This window comes from Raphanus sativus, chromosome 4 (assembly GCF_000801105.2).
Source record: "Raphanus sativus cultivar WK10039 chromosome 4, ASM80110v3, whole genome shotgun sequence".
In the NCBI taxonomy this organism is placed as follows: Eukaryota; Viridiplantae; Streptophyta; class Magnoliopsida; order Brassicales; family Brassicaceae; genus Raphanus; species Raphanus sativus.
The window spans coordinates 32,129,531-32,146,945 of record NC_079514.1 but is presented as its reverse complement, the minus strand read 5'-3'; the positions used below and the strand labels follow the sequence as shown (position 1 = coordinate 32,146,945).

Here is a 17,415-nt window from a genome sequence, read left to right as displayed (position 1 = left end):
GGAGATTATGATTTTTGGATCGATTACGAATCAGTTTTTTGGGAAACTAGACTAATTATGTTAGGTAACTATTCAGAAAATATAATATGTTGGAAAATTTAGAAATTTTTTAAAAAAATAGTTTCTAAAATACATATGACACAAGTGTATAATTATGCAATATGACATATTTAATATAGTTACCATAATTTGTATTAAACTAAATTAACATTAAACATAATATAATTACAAAAAACCAAATATAAAAATTAAAATTTTCAAAAAAATAAAACAAAAAGTATACCCGCCCTTTAAAGGACGGGTTAGAATCTAGTTCTCTTATTAAGCTCAAACCTCAAAACACCATATTAAGAACTGTAATTCGCATGTTGTACTTGCTTGTGGGTTTACTAATTGCATAACATAGAGAAAAATAGATGCGGTATGTGTCATAGTGGAACTTAAGAGGCTGCAAATCGACTTATGAGACGCTGTTTAAAATAAAATTAAAATAGTTTCAATAAAAATTTGAAAACAATATATTTAAAATTTTTAGTATTTATTTATACTATGAAAACAGAATGTTTTTTTTGAAGTGTCATTCTGTTTTAATAATATTTACAAATCTCTGCCACTGGAATATTTAAAACGTATGACTTTTATTTAATTCTGTATTTTCAAATTTCTTTTTTTTTAAACAGCGGAAATTCTTTTTATTTAAACAATAACACCTACGTTTAGTTAATTATGCCTACCTATCAAAATATAATGTATCATTAGGTATCAACAACTATGGTATAATTTTTTTGTTTCTATTAATGTAGATCGACCATTAGTAAACTGGATGGTAATATGTGGGTTTTATGTATTGAACCATCATGGTCTAATAACATATTGAATTCAACGTTTCAAGGTTTTCAAATTGACATGTAATATATATACATAAAGTCTTATATAATGTATTTTGTCAGTATTCATATTTATGAATCCTAACAAATATGATCATCAATACTATTAAAATATGAGATTTTTTAGGTTCCCTTAGTTTGTTTTAGTATTTATAAGTCTGCCATTGAAATATATTAAACACTAAAAATTTAATTGCTTATAATATCTTCATAAGATCTTTAGAATATTTAAACAAAGCATATTCCTTAAAGAACCAAATTTCAATATTTAAAAAATTTAAATTGCCTAATGTAGTTTCACATATGATTTGCATTAGATAATTTGTTTTAATTTGCATTTGTCATAGTTTATAGACTTTTTTTACCAGACTTATTTTTTTCCTTTGTTTAAATATATGTTGTCATCATAATTAAAATAGACGGGTGGGTTTTAGATATAATTATAACAAACCAATTAATTAAATTCAAACAAGATACCAATACATACACATATCAGTTTGTGTTCTATGAATTTCTTTTGAAATTATACATGATACTATGGGATATGCTATTAAATTTTTATTTTGCACATTCCAAAATAAGTGCTCAGTTTCTATTCTTAATTCAAAATTTAAAAATATCTTTAAAACTCTAATAAAACATAAAATAACATTTCTAATAAATGATTTATCATCTAATTTAAATTGGAAGAATAAACAGAATATATCATATATTAATTTTCCTAAGGATCCAAATTTTTATCTCACCTGAAAATAATTTAAATAACTAGATTTGTTATATATAAGATTTTAACATAAATTATATAAAAAATGTAAAATAGAAAAATTATATAAATTATAGTTTTATTATAATTTGTAAATCATAAATTAATTCGGCCTTTTGAAAACACAAGTCAAATATTTACTGACACCGACCGTTATTGAAGTACGGGTCACCGCTCGCCATGATAAGTCATATCAAGAAATACTATGTTTAGATATATGGTAAGTAAAACTCTTTTTCATTTTGAAATCGACAACCCATGTCAGAATTGCATTACAATAATGAAAATGAATTTATAATAGAATGCATACCATCCTAATTTTTTTGTATTAGATTATAACAAAATAAAATCCTACGCTTTCAAAGCGATTAAACTGTATTCTTATACGATATTATATTAGTATAAACTCTGCATCCTATTATAATGTAATATATATGATACTGATAAATTTAGTTTCTTTAGGTTTCATTTTTTGTATACAAAATAATTTTTCTTATGAATTTTGTATAATACACACATCTATCTATCTATACTATTAAAATAGTGAAATTGCCTAAAATATCCTTTTCAAAGTGGTATTTTTGAAAATTCTCCATTAAAATAAGAGATTTTAAAGAGATTCCTTTGATTTGCTTAGTATTTACAGCAGTACTACTACTATTTAATTTCAAATAACAAATTATGAAAATTAGATATATAAGTATTTTGAATATGACAATCATTAGTTACGTACATTTCTTGAATATAGGCAAGTGGAGTCTGATATTTTACGATAAATGATTTTGTTGAATACATTTACAAATACAAAAATATATATAATAAAGGGAAAAAATAATTTGAAAACAAAATATTACAAAAATTATTATTATTAAGTATTGACTAGTGTTACACAGACGTGTTGGGTGATTATTGTTTCGGTGTATGGCTTAAAATAATAAAGATTATGTTTTAGTAAGATAGATATTAAATCACGAATAAAAAATAATGAGAATCTTGTTTTAAACATGTTATCCAAAAACTGAAAATCCAATTGGAACCAAAAAAAACCTGAAACTAAAACCAGACAAAATTTGCAAAACCCCAATTGGTTACTATTTCTCTAAACCCAAAAAAATTGAAACCAAACAGAAACCGAGAACGGAATAAGTATCCAAATATTCGAAACAAAATACAAAAATATTAACTATTATAATATATATATATATATATATATATATAAATTAAAATATCAAAAAAATCCATATTTACCCAAGTTTTTTTTGTTTTCTGGGTTTAACTCAGGTTTTCGAAGTTTTTCGACATTTTTGTCTTTACAAAAAGAATACATAAATGCGGTCCAAATCCGACATTACCCGAATTGAACAGAAACAATGTAATAATGTATGATTTCTAAACAGGTCATAAACACTCCAATCTGAATAATCCAAATACACAATAAAATAAAAAGACCGAACTAAAAACTGAATGCTTAGCACTATAAGACATCAAAATAAATTACTTTCAATTATAGACGTCAAAATCAAAAAGTCCATTCAAACAAAAAATAGTAATTTCTAAAGTGAACAAAGTTATCCCAGCGCTTTAAGAGCGTGTGTCGAAATATAGTTTATTTATTAAAATCATAAACCCTACCCTTAAAATCTTATCCCTCAAATTTTAAACTATAGATCTAGATTAGTTAACTTTTGAACTATAGTTACCTATATACTCTTTCATGAAATGTCTTTTGTTCATTTTAACAATTGAGATCTATATCTGTGATATAAAAATTTAGGGTCATCGTAAAATAATTTCTTTATTATTAGAGATTAGTAATATATTATGATTTGTTTTATATATTTTTTATTTTGCTATTAATTTTTCTTATATACTAGTATTATTTTAAATTCTGGTACAATAAATTCATAACCTAAAATGATCAAAAAACATCTCCTTCAAAATATAAACTTTCCAATTTATACAGCTTCCATATAATACATTTAAAAAATTATTTATAGTATAAAAATCTATTTATTTAGAATAATTTATATTTTCCATGTTTAAAAATATATTTTAGCAATTATATTTTTAGTCTATTACATAATTTTATAATTAAATACATGGTTATGTTTAAGCATTGTAAAAATACTGCAAAACTTTTTAAATGGCAGTGTAAATATAAATACTATCTTCCAATATATTTCTAGTTTGGATTATTTTATTTTTGAAAAAATGGTCACAATAAATTTTCACAAAAAGGAATACTTATTAAGATGCTATAGAATCTCCATTCTGAAAATTTCATAGATTAATTACACTTAGGCATTTGAGTGCCAGATTAGATTTGGGTCGGGTATTTTGGAACTAAGGAAATTTGCACCGTTTGGATATTTTAAAATTCTACTAGATTTTGACCCGCACAACCGTGCGGGTGTTCGATTTAAATTTTGTAAAATGTAGAAATCTTCTTTTTATATCATTAGTAACAAATATTTTTAACATTAACCATAATTTAAAATGTTAATATGATTTTTCCAGACGCAAAAAAGTTATAGTCTTCTTATTATATATTTATTTTATTAGATTTGTGTTTAATTATTAGACAACTTAATAGATATGCAAATTTAACTGATTTGGTATATAATTTTTATTTAACTCATATATTGTTTAAATATCATATCTAAATGTATAAGTAATTAAATATTAATTATGAATTTAGTAATTATTTTCATTTTGTGATAATACAATATTAAAATACATCGTTTTATGAATAAATTGTTTACTATTTTATATATTTTGGAAGTTTTTCAGGTAAATATATATTCAAGTCATATAGATAATTAAAATTAAAATTTATTATGGTATGTAAAATCTAAGTTGATTTCGTGTATTAGGAGTTTTTTATATTAAAAATATAAAAAATGAAGATTTAATGGTATTTTTAAAAAGTGATATTTTATTGGTTAATCAATATTTTTATCGAATCTCCTATTGTTTCACTTGCATTTTTATGTAAAAGGATAAAAGGTTTGAAGTTGTTCTGGGATATCTAAATTGAGTTTTGTATCTCAGATTTTTAAAATTTTTAAAAATGACCACAAAATGAGAATTTTATTGTATGTTAAGAACCTAAGAGCATCAATATCGCGGGGCTTAAGCCCGTTCCTTAAGCTTTTTTGGGCCTCAAAATAAATCAAAAATGCTAAAGAATTATGAGAAAGTGGTTTAGCTAAGGAATTTTGAAGTCGCTCCTTACTTGCCAGGTGTCACGTGGATTGCGCGTCTAGGGCGAAGACCACCATTTCATTTCTAAATCGAAATCATCTGCTCCCCTTTGCTCTCTCGACAGCGATAGAATAGGCGACCATAACGACCGACGATTTCATCTCGAAGGTCGATATCCTCACCGTGAAGTTGCTCACTCGAGGCCGATCTCTTCTCTCCAGCCTCGACTTCTTCCCCTTTGCTCTCTCGACGGCGAAACAATAGGCGACCCTAACTCGGACGATTCCAATTTCAAGGCCGATCTCTTCTCTACAGCGTCGATTCCTATTTCAATCTAAAAGGTAAGCCTCTACGCCTCTACTTCTTTCGATTTTGTATCTTTTTTTTAATGTCTTCAATGTTTTTATTTTTTTTTAATGTTATAATTTCAAGTTTTTGTAATTTTTTTTAATTTAAATGATATAATTTGTAGTTTTTGTAATTTTTTTTTAACTCTGTAATTTTCTTATGTTTTTTATAAAAATTATTTATGTCTTATTTTAAACACTTCTTCATTTTTTTTTCTTAATAATATTAATAATTAATTAACTAAGAACCTTTCTAAAAGTACCAGCAATAATGTTCACTTTTCTTAATGTTCCTTAGCATTGTTCCTTAGCTCCAAAAAAAATCAGTAAACAATGCTAAGGCACCTTTAGCAATAATGTTGCTCTAAGATAGTGATATCTAGTTATTAATAATCAATATTCTTAATATCTTTTTACCTTGGTAAGTTTTGGTTGGATATGTTTTAAATGAGAGATGACTATTTTGGAAGCTCTGTGAAACAATGCAAAGTATACCAGATATTGCTTGACTTGTTAACCAAATTTAGGTGTGTTTTGACATTTTAATATACTAAGGAAATTAATTTAGTATAATCTTTTATTTTGTTTATTCATCTAAACTGTTTGGTTTGATTCTATATGAGGCTCTCATTTTGTAGATGACATGTATGCATATGGTATAAATATATAGAGTAGGTAAGTTTATAACTATTTATAAACCAAAATGCTCAAAAAATATTACCATAAATTTTTATCTGAAATTTTTAAAACTGTCTGAATTATCAAAAAATAAATTCCAAAAATCAAAAAAATCTGATATTCAGTACGAATACCCCCAATTTTTTTTTGACTTTTTAGTTTAATTAACCGAAAAATAGAACCGAACCAGAATTAAATGGGATCTGAAATTATCATGGGATCTGAAATTATCTCATATATGAGCATGTTCCTAACTTAATACCCAAACCGAACTGGAAAACAAACCAAATTTTCTAAATACCTGAACGGATCATAAATTCCTAGAACCGAAAATCAAAGAACCAAAAATTGAACCAGAACCGGAACCGAAAACCGAAAGCTCAAGGCTAGTTAAACTGTTCCCAGAATTACCTTGAACCAGTTTGTTCAGATGATGAACAAAGAGTTAATTACCTACAAGTTTGTACTTGTTAATACAGATATATAGTTGTTTATACTTGGTTTATATGTTTATAATTGTTTAATTATTTAAGAATATGGCAAATCGTTCCCAGTAACCGATTTGGTCATATTTTACTAAATGGTTAATGACATTTAAATATAGTTCGGTGGTTAAAGGGAAATAAATAATATGTGGTATAATAAATAGGTTGTTTCTTGGATAATGATGAGAATTAAATGATATGTTTTTAAATTAATAACTTTTTTAGTGAGAGTCCATTTTTTAAAGTATCACACATGAATCAAGGTTATGATTTATGTTTTAATATATTAAATATTAGATATGGTTTGGTACTTCTCGGATCTGGTTCGGATCATTTATATAAAAATATCGAAATTTAATCGGGTTGGGTTCAGTTTGGTTCGTTTATCTAACAAAAATTCAATCCAAGAAAATGAAACTACACGACAAGTGATTTAGGTGATTTGTATTAAAATGACAAATCTACTGTTATTCAACCATGAATTTTAAAAACTCATTTAAAATTCAATGTTATTGAAAATGACATTTCGTAAAGTACTCTGAAATCCACTATAATTGAAAATATTTTAAGTTGTGGAGTTTTAAAGTTTTCAGGTGATTTTAAGGTATTTGGGTGGAGTTTCTTAATTAAAAAAAATAAAATTCAAATCACATACTTTTAGGTGATATTCTAAAGTAGTTTAACAAAAATCACCTAAATTTTTGTAACTTATTGAAATCATCTAAAACTCCATTAAAAATCAAATCACGTTATATGTTAAATTAAATACCCCCTAAAATATATTTTCACAAATCAAAATGTACAATTCTTAATAGTCTTAAAGAAACACCAAGTCAACGAAACCAAATTATGTTAACACGACAGAAGAGAATAACGCAGCCAAATGCAAAAAAAGAGAACAAAATATTAGCTGTTAGAACTAGAAGCATTGTTGTTGGGAGAAGCTTTACGGAGGAAAGAAGAACTTTTAGTGAGTTCCCCTAGTGGTTTATCCGTAAATCTGATAAAGTTGTAAACAAAACCTCCGGCCACAATTCCAATGATAGGACCAACAATGTAAACCCAAATTCCTTTATACACTCCCATCACAATTGCTGGTCCTAGACTTCTTGCTGGATTCATTGATGCTCCAGAAATTGGTCTAAGAATATTCAAAACCACAAATTAATATTTATGTTTAGTATATGAATTGTCTTTGTAGTAGAATGAAAAAAATGTAGTTTTACCCGGCTACAAAGACGTTCAATATTATTGTCATCCCTACAGCAATTCCAGCTAATTCTCCGATCTATCAAATATATCAAGAACAACATTAGAATCTCCATTTGCACACTAATATGAATAATATATATGTATATGAAACACTAACCGCACGACTATCGGTGGCAACACCAGAGATAACAAACATGAGGAGGAATGAGATAATGATCTCTGAGACGAGCGCTCGTGCCACAGAATCAGCTGGAGTTGTTCCGAAGAAAGCTTCGGGTGTGACTTTGAACATTAGCCTCAGTGTCAAACTCGCTAGCAAGGATCCCGCAAGTTGTGCGCCTATATACGATGGTACCTGCCCAAACCATTGTACAGTCATATTAGTTAAAAACTATGCGACTTATTTTAAAAAAAAAATCTTGACAAATGTAGGACAAAATCTCGTGTCTGAAACAATCTATCGGTCTTATTCGCAGAGAGTAGATAAGTTACCTGATACCAAGGAAACCGTCGGAAAATGGCGAAACAGATGGTGACGGCAGGGTTAAAATGTGCACCAGAAATGTGACCAACAGAGTAAATCATGACCATAACAATAAGACCCCAAGTCACACATATCCCTGGAAATGTCACTACTCCACCATACAACACATTCACCACCACCACTCCACATCCAGAAAATATTATGAAATACGTCCCAATCAACTCTGCTATTAACTACAATAAATTTAATTTAAAGGGAATAACAACAAATCAGTTAAAAATATTTATATTCACTACAAGTTTATAACTATCAATAAAACAAATACTTAGTTTTCTACCTTTTGTGTAAGGCAAACAATGCTGGGAGAAGTACATATAATTGTCTCGATTCCTCCACGGCAATCATTTTCTATGCCTTTTTCAATTCTTGATATTTGCTCTTCTTCGATTCCTTCATCATGCGAAGTCATATTTAGATAAGTTTCAAATTAAATATAGGTTTGTACAAAAATGTTTTGAGTAGAGTTTTTTTATGTGAGAAAGGAATCTGAAATATGTTCTTGTTCAAAATATTGGAGATCAAAGAGCTTTTTATACATGCAAACAGAAGTTATCTGAAACAATCACAGAAGGATTGGATTAAATCTAATGAGTTGGACTATGATTCGATGGAAGAGATGATAAATAGGATAAGACTTTAACGTTACGTGGAGATAGGTAAAAAATCGATACTAAGATTGTTACTAATTATTCAATCAAATATGGAGTTCCACATTGTCTTTCTTCTGTTAATCTGCTGAATTTAGAAAATAGTGACAAAAGAGAAGCTATATATATACAGAGCAAAGGTGTCCCAAATTTTAGTAAACAAATTGCTTGTGTCCAAACTTAAAAAATTGTTTTTTTAGGAAACTAAGATTTATAGCCAACAGAAAATTTAAACACCATTTTCTAACAGTATATTAGCAATGCTATTTTCACTAACATTCTAAAATTAAAATGTGTGAAAATCGCTTGTCAGAAGATGCTTTCAGTCAAGATTTATTTATTTGCTTATTTTAAATATTTTTGCTAGTTAATTAGTTTCTAATAAAATAAGTGTAATCTCTTAAACATTATTTGCAGAGTAATTTTATCAACTTTGCTTATGTGTATTTTGTGAAAAGAATAGATGAAGATTGAAACATCTTAGAAAAAGCAAAAACACAAAAACATTTAAGATTCATGTATTAATTGTGTGAACATCATATAATGCTTTTAGTGCCCCCAAGAAACTCACACACATATAACACATGAACTTGAAATCCCATTATCCGAAAAAGCCATACGAGGATGGTGGCAAATCATATTCTCAACTGGATTATGAAACTAGGAGGAATTGATGATCTGGAAAATCCTAAAACGGTATTAATCCTCAGCTGTATAAATTAATATATCATTAACAAATTTTGAAAATGGAGTCAGTTTTCATTAGTAAAAGATATCAATTTGTACATACATATCTGGAACTAAAACAATATTAGCTTGTCGGATTATTGTTTTGGAGAGATGCTACGGAGAAAAGAAGCACTCTTGGTGAGTTCTCGAAGGGGCTTATCAGTAAACCTGATAAAGTTGTAAACAAAACCTCCGGTCATGACGCCGACGATAGGACCTACAATGTAAACCCATATGTCTTTGTAAACTCCCATTACAATTGCTGGTCCTAGACTTCTCGCTGGATTCATTGATGCTCCTGAAATCGGTCTATATAATTTACAAACATAGATTAGAAATATTTCCAACTCTATACTACTGGTGGTAATATGAAAATGTTATCTGAAAAGTATCTTTACCCGGCCACAAAAACATTTAACATTATAGTCATCCCTACCGCAATTCCAGCTAATTCTCCAATCTGTCCAGAATATTGATAACCGTCCAATAACATGAGAACTTCCATTTGCATACTTTCGTGTTTAATCATGTCATAGTCTCTTAGATATGTTGGATAACTAAAAGGATATATGGTAACTTAAAAAATGGGTATATATATAGAAAATGCTAACCGCTCGACTATCCGTTGAAACGCCGGATATAACGAACATGAGAAGAAATGAGATAATGATCTCCGCAACGAGCGCTCGTGCAGCCGAATCAGTTGGAGTTGTTCCGAAGTAAGCTTCAGGTGTTACTTTGAACATTAGTCTTAATGTCAAACTCGCTAGTAACGATCCTGCAAGTTGTGCACCTATATACAATGGTACCTGACCGAAACATATTATACAGATCATTTCCATCACTGTGACAAAAAAAAACAAATCATTTCCATCATTCAAATATCAAAACAAATGAGTGTAGTTTAGGTCTCGAACAAAAAACCAACGGCATGGGCTAAGCTTTTCAACCGAACTGAAAGATTTAACAACTCTATTTTTAATTTGGACGATAAAAAGTTACAAACTCTAAAAAAGAAGAAGTTTTTAGCAAAAAAAAACTCTAAAAAGAAGACATCAAGATAGTTCACCAACTCTGAGCACAAAACACGACTACAGATTCAAAACTATTTACTGTTTGAGGAATAGAATAACATTTAAATGTCATAAAATGTCATTGTTTTTCAAAATTAACTTGTATTCTTACCGTTATCATCTTAACAAAAACTGTTCGGTTAATCTCAAGATCAAATGATAATTTTTTGTTATCAATAAATGCAAACTCTAAACCCGCTGTCTGTTTTCTTATAACAATATATCTAAATTACGAAATTTGCAACCAATGTCTGGTCATCTTATTTCAATTAAAGATTCTTTAAAAAATGATTAAACTACTTCAAAAATGGAACCAAAAAATAACTAATGTGCGTTAACTACATAGCAAATGTATATCTACTAATCACTAGTACTGATTTACTATTGTTATATTTGCAATAGATAAGAATAATATTCATATTTGATTTATTAAAAAATGGAAATGTCTTTCTTTGAATGATTTCTTTTATTTTTAAAAAATCGCATTTATTTGTAAACACGCAGAACTTTTAGTGTTCAAAACAATCTAGATCTTATTCAAGGAGAGATAGAGAATAGTGACCTGATACCAGGGAAATCGCCGGAAAATAGCAAAAGTGAAGGTGACGGCAGGATTGAAATGTGCACCAGAAATGTGACCAGTAGAGTAAATCATAACCATAACAATGAGACCCCAAGTCACACATACCCCCGGAAACGTCACTGTTCCACCGTATAATACATTCACTACCACCACTCCACATCCAGAAAATATTACAAAATACGTCCCTATCACCTCAGCTATCAACTGTAATCAATTTTATAAAGTGTTAAACCAATTTGAACAAAATATCTATAGTGATTGTAACTATGCAATACATTTTTTTTTTTTTTTGAAACACAATACATTTTTTTTTACCTTTTGCGTAAGGCAAACAATACTTGGAGAAGTACATATGACTGTCTCAATTCCTCCATGGCAAATTTTGGCTTGGCCTTTCTCAATTCTTGATATTTCTTCTTCTTCTTCTTCGATTTCTTCACCATTGGAAGTCATTGTTTAGATAAATTTAAACTAAAAGATCAAATGGAGATTTTTAATTTGAGGAAATCAAAAATTTGGTTACTGGATAATCTGGAGTTTTAAACATGTGAAAGAGAATTAACTGAAACAATCACAAAACTGTTGGATAAAATCTTAAATGCTCGATTAATGGAGCTGTGATTGGATGTAATAGATGAAAAATAGGATCAGACTTGAACTAGTAGAAGAGGCTACAATTGCAATAACCGAGTTGCAAGTTTGTAGGAGTACTATATTTCTTTACTACGTCGACCTGTTCAAAGGAAAACAACCTTTAACTATATATGTTGGCCAACTAAAGTTTTGGGGTGTGTTGTTTGAGTTTGGGTATTGAATAATGAAACATAATATATTTAATTTGTAGTCAAATATCAAAAAAAATAAAATAATTTGGATAAGATTATATATATACTAGGATCGGCCCGGGATACGCCCGAAATTTTCCTTAAAAAAACTAATTTTAGTTATATTTTTGTATGTATATTTCATTATACTGAATTGACATATGTTATAAATATAAGTCTAATTCATATTAATTTACTTCTCGGTTTTAAAATTTGTGATATTTTTAGTTACTACAAATATTATACATATAACATGATAAACAAAATGAATAAAAATAATTGAGTTTTTGTTGTGATCTGAATATTATTTTATTTTACTTATTTTGGTTATCTATAAATAAAGCTTATTTTGGGTTTAAATACATTAAATTCACAACTTTCAAAAGAATTAAAAAAATATTTTGATATATATATATATATATATATAATCAATTATGTTAATCCACCTTGTCTTAGAACTATTTTATTTACATAATCAATTTTGCACCATCTATATTTTTTTGCTATATATATAATCAATTTTGAATAATGTCGTAATGAAAACACTGTTATTGACAAAGTAAAAAAAGACAAAGTATAACAAATTATGTTATGTGCTTAAAAATCTATATTGTTGTCCTTGGATTACACATGATAATGCACGATATACCTACGCTTTTTCTAAGAAAAAACAATATAGACAACCAATTTAACCCTTTTTTGTTCAACTGATTTGACTAGAAAGCTTAAAAGGGTTCATATCACGATCTGGTGTTAAAAACACATCATGATTACTGGAGCAGATGCATCTGGTTTGGCAGGAGCAGAAAACCTTAAGGACTCCAACTGATTTGACTAAAAAGCTTAAAAGGGTTCATATCACGATCTGGTGTTAAAAACACATCATGATTACTGGAGCAGATGCATCTGGTTTGGCAGGAGCAGAAAACCTTAAGGACTCCACCCCACAGGACGTAGGACAACAGTTCAACGATGACAGAACTCTCGCCACCCTTCTGCCACAGGTGGAACCAATCATTGAACTGGACACTACATTATCTCAATTACCAGCTGATTTACGAACTATTTTCTCCATTTTCATTCAACGTATACATGTCATAAATACGCTAAGGATCGACAAGCTTTACAGCGTTTAGAGAAACTCACCCAAACTCAGACCTACCAGCATGCACAAATAAATTCCCTAATTTCTCCATCACCAAGGAGCCCTTGAGTACATACAAACTCAATGGAGAATAGCAAATCAGGCAGCAACAACCAGGAATCCATTCCCTGAGAATCACATGACAACTTTTTATATCGCGATGGGACGAACTTGCTCCAACGACTGAAAACGGAATGCCGAGAACTGCCAACTCTTTGTCAAAATTTTGGCAGGAGCAGCCCTCAACTGGTTCTCTCGACTGGAGGCTATCTCCATCGACAAATTGATCCAACTACTACAATACTAATGTATCATTACACAATGTTCATAGAAAACGGTGCTTCATACACAACCTATGGACGATGTCCTAGAAGAATGAGGAGTCGCTCTGCTCATTCATTGGAAGGTACAAGGCAATACTCTCCTACAAGGACTGCACCCATGTTTCCTAATCTGTCTGCAAACCAGCGAAACCTATTTGCACCAGTTCATCGATGAACTCGATCTGACTTGCCTACAAAATCCAAAGAACATTTTCTTGGACAACTTAATTAGTCAGTAAAATCATGTCAATCCTTTCGAAACAAGTTTTATACTTCGCTTGAAACTTTGCTTAAAATATCCTAAGTTGACAACTATTTTTGAAAATATATTCAATAAAGATACTTGGCTTTAAAATTTAGCAATTATTTTAAGGTTTATTATTTATGAGATTGTTTCAGTTTATAAAGTTATAGTAAAATTTATAATTTTTTCTTAAATTCTATAAAATATTTAGATAAATTAATTTAATATTTTTTTATAAATTTCAAATATTTATGAAAATATTATATTTTAAAAATAATTTATTTTATTTAGACAAATTATCTTTGATAGTTTTTTAGTTTATTTTCACGAAAATAACATTTAAGTAAGAAAATGACTTAAAATTGTTTTATTAAAGAGTAAAATATGCATTTACCCCTTAGGGTTAACTGATATGGACTTAGGGTTTAGATATAAAAGATGAGTTTCAGAAATGAGGTTTCAAATTTCTAAAAAAAAATTAAATTTTCAAAGTAAAAAAAAGTTATTTTTTCATTTTATTTTTTGAGAATTATTTTTGCGATAAATATTTTAAAAGTACTTTTGAAAAAATTGCCCTTTTATTCTCCTTATCCGCCACAGAGAACTTTTAGATATTTAACCAATTGAGTTAATCTCTCTTGTTTTCTCCGTCCTCTCTCTACAAAACCAGTCCGACATCTCCTTCCGTTCACCGGCTCCGGCTGCTCGCATAGAGCTGGAGCTGGGTTTAGATTCTCTCTTTTGATAAATATTTCCAGACTTCATTCCTTTCTATGGGCAGATTTCTCTAGATTCAGTTCTAGTTTCAATCTGCTCCCGTATGATTGTGAATGGTCTGATGATTTTCTTTATACAGTTCAAGCTTCTTCTAGACATCTCCGGTTAGGTCTTTTCCTACCCGATTGTTCTGATCCAGTCTATTTTGCCTTCCGTTCTTTGCATGTTGGATTAGAGTTACTTTGGTTTCTTCACCGGTTCGATCTTCTGTCTCCTGTCTCCGTGCATGCGTCAGAATCTGGTGTTGATTGCATTCGCTCCTTGTCTTTAACCTATTAGATCTGATCGAGATCTGTTCTTTAGTAAGCTTCAAGCAGGCGTTTCAAGTCAGTCATCCCTTCGACTCCGCCGTCTCCGGTTTGTAGACAGGAAAATAAATTGTTCCTTTGATCTCCTGGATCTTGCTGCTTTGAACTTTCAATTGTTTGGGCCATTCACTATAGGAGGTTTCTTTTCTCGGTGGTTTGATCAAGTTTGTCTCCATCGTTTCTCCAAAGTTCTCTTTTAAGTCCACATGCAATTTGTTCTATTTCCATTCTGGATCTATTTGTAATTGTTCTAGATGTCTCAGTTGTAAGTTTGTGTTGTATCTATCTTCGGCTGGTTTTTATGTTTCATATTGTCTCCCTCTTGTGGGCTTCTCTTTCCGGGGAGGTTGTTTACTCCGTCGGACTGTATTTCCGGGATCACTTGTCATCGCCGGCCTAGTTGTAACAATGGGTTTGAAGTTAATATAATGATCTTTAGTGTGAAAAAAAATTCTCCTTATCCGCCTTTTGATTTTACCATTTATTTTAGTTACTTCTCCGTGTTATTCTTTTTGTCGTTTGCTTAGATATTTTGTTTGTAACTTTTGTGTTACGTTTGATAAAAAAAAAGCTTTTGTGTTACAGAGGGCGCCTCAGAATCCAGAATCCAAAATGCAAAAAGGAAAAAAAAAAGCAAATGGAGAAGAATACAAGGAAGCCTTTGGCCTCTTCGACAAAGATGGCGATGGTTTATAAGCCGATATTTATTTTTCCATAAAGGAAGCATGGCTCTGGCTGCTGAGCTACGCCATGTGATAACCAATCTCGGTGAGAAGCTAACAGATGAGGAAGTTGAAGAGATGGTCCGTGAGGATGATGTCGATGGAGATGGTCAGATAAACTATGAAGAGTTTGTCAAGATTATGATGGCTAAGTGATGGAAGAAAGGTGGTGGATGATGAAAGGTGGTGGATGATGAAAGGTGGTGGATTAGTCAAAAAAAAAAAAAGGTGGTGGATGATGAATTGATGATGACATGACCTTTTTTCTAATTAGACAGAGATTTGAGGCAGAAACAGTATTTGCTCTTTGGTTTATGATTTTATGGTATGGAAAACAATTATATTGGTTTGAGAAGCTAAACTGCGTGTTCAGTAAAGGGAAGGTAGCGTAAGCAAATGTTTTTCTACCGTCCGCTCCATTATTCCTGTACGATTATCTCCAAGCCACTTATGAAAACGCGTCCAATCAAGACAAATAGGTGGCCATGGACTTTATTTTTTTAATTTCATTTTTGGGGTACAAAGTGCTTTTGACAATTGGCAACAACAAAAACAAAAAGATTCGTATAAAGTGGAGTTTTATACTCTATATTGTCATTGCGGCATGTGAGGATGAGACAGAAAATGAAAAAGTTTAACTTCATGTCATGAAAAGTTTTCATTAAGATTAAGGGTTGGTCCACTCCACACTTGTTGCAAAAAAGTTATGTATTTAATTTAACTTTTTTTGTTAGAAAGGTTTAGTAATATATTTAGTGTGAATCCTTGTTTTCGTGATTGTTCGTTTCATTTTATTTTCTTTTCTTTTGGTAAAAATTATTTGATATTAAAATATTTCAACTTCACTCCCATTGTGATAAGGACGGGACTTGAGAGTGAAGTTGACATATTTAAAATATTCTATCCTTAAAATTCACCACTTGATTAATGACCAATCAAATTGACATGTGGATAATTAAATAAAAAGTATTAAATATATTTAAAAATAACTAAAAAGAATAATGTCAATTCTAAACTTTAAATCTTAATTTCTAAACCCTAAACATTAATTTCTAAATCCAAACCCTATACCCTAAACTCAAATCTTAAACCCTAAACCTAAATTCTAAATTTTAAACCCAAATTCTAGACTTTAAAGCCAAACCTTAAATCTAAACCCTAGATCCAAATGCTAGACCCTAAACCCAAACCGTATACCCTAAAACCAAATTCTAAACCCTAAACCCAAACCGTAAACCCCGAAGAATTACTACGTAATTTTTTCTATTTTAGTGATAGCACCCCGAAGTAGGTATGGTTTGGGTTTAGGGTTTAAGATTTGGGTTTAGAGTATAGGGTTTGGGTTTAGGGTATATGATTTGGGTTTAGGGTATAGAGTTTAGATTTAGGGTTCACGGTTTGCGTTTAAAGTTTAGAATTTGAGTTTAGAGTATACGGTTTGGGTTTAGGATCTAGCATTTAGATATAAGATTTGAGTTTAGGGTCTAGGATTTGGGTTTAGCGTATATGGTTTGAGTTTAGGGTCTAAGATTTGGGTTTAGGGTTTAGGATTTGAGTTTAGGGTATATGGTTTGGATTTAGGAATTAATGTTTAGGATTTAGAAATTAAGATTTCGGATTTAGAATTGGCATTATTTTTTTTAACTATTTTTAAATATATTTAATATTTTAATTTAATTATCCACATGTCACTTTGATTGGTTATAAATCAAGTGGTGAATTTAAAGGTTCACCACAGACGGTGAACCCAAGTCATGTCCGATAAATAATATTCATTATTCGATGGTTTGGATTATTTTAATGGAGATTTGTCACAATTATCTTTCATTATGTTTAGTTATTTTCGTTTATCTTATTTGCTTCTCATATTACAATCATTTAAGTCTATTAATATTTTAATTTAATAAATACTAGTTAAGCC

The 17,415-nt window shown here is 29.7% G+C and overlaps 2 protein-coding genes and 1 long non-coding RNA gene across 3 annotated transcripts; 1 reads left to right on the top strand and 2 right to left on the bottom strand.

Annotated features, from left to right (window-relative positions):
• Positions 1-7,215: 7,215 nt before the first annotated feature.
• LOC108830970 (putative aquaporin NIP4-1) lies at positions 7,216-8,529 on the bottom strand. The gene is made up of 5 exons (XM_018604532.2): positions 8,398-8,529; positions 8,069-8,293; positions 7,734-7,931; positions 7,591-7,652; positions 7,216-7,505 (listed from the first exon to the last, which is right to left on the bottom strand). The coding sequence occupies exons 1-5, from the start codon at positions 8,527-8,529 to the stop codon at positions 7,271-7,273; spliced, it is 852 nt and encodes a 283-aa protein (XP_018460034.1). The 3' UTR covers positions 7,216-7,270.
• A 1,045-nt stretch (positions 8,530-9,574) lies between these two features.
• On the bottom strand, positions 9,575-11,670 carry LOC108832864 (putative aquaporin NIP4-1). The gene is made up of 5 exons (XM_018606318.2): positions 11,468-11,670; positions 11,132-11,356; positions 10,108-10,305; positions 9,895-9,956; positions 9,575-9,805 (listed from the first exon to the last, which is right to left on the bottom strand). The coding sequence occupies exons 1-5, from the start codon at positions 11,603-11,605 to the stop codon at positions 9,592-9,594; spliced, it is 837 nt and encodes a 278-aa protein (XP_018461820.2). The 5' UTR covers positions 11,606-11,670; the 3' UTR covers positions 9,575-9,591.
• Positions 11,671-14,305: 2,635 nt separating this feature from the next.
• On the top strand, positions 14,306-15,994 carry LOC108838232 (uncharacterized). The gene is made up of 2 exons (XR_001947486.2): positions 14,306-15,660; positions 15,723-15,994. It is a non-coding gene; the product is annotated as an uncharacterized LOC108838232 (long non-coding RNA).
• Positions 15,995-17,415: the final 1,421 nt, after the last annotated feature.

Coding starts and splice junctions, on each gene's coding strand:
- LOC108832864 (XM_018606318.2), bottom strand. CDS start 11,605: ATGACTTCCAATGGTGAAGAAATCGAAGAAGAAGAAGAAGAAATATCA. Junction 11,357..11,467: donor TTGTTTGCCTTACGCAAAAG/GTAAAAAAAAAT, acceptor AATTGATTACAG/TTGATAGCTGAGGTGATAGG. Junction 10,306..11,131: donor GGCGATTTCCCTGGTATCAG/GTCACTATTCTC, acceptor TGTTTCGGTCAG/GTACCATTGTATATAGGTGC.
- LOC108830970 (XM_018604532.2), bottom strand. CDS start 8,529: ATGACTTCGCATGATGAAGGAATCGAAGAAGAGCAAATATCAAGAATT. Junction 7,653..7,733: donor TTGCCACCGATAGTCGTGCG/GTTAGTGTTTCA, acceptor TATATTTGATAG/ATCGGAGAATTAGCTGGAAT. Junction 7,506..7,590: donor TTGAACGTCTTTGTAGCCGG/GTAAAACTACAT, acceptor GAATATTCTTAG/ACCAATTTCTGGAGCATCAA.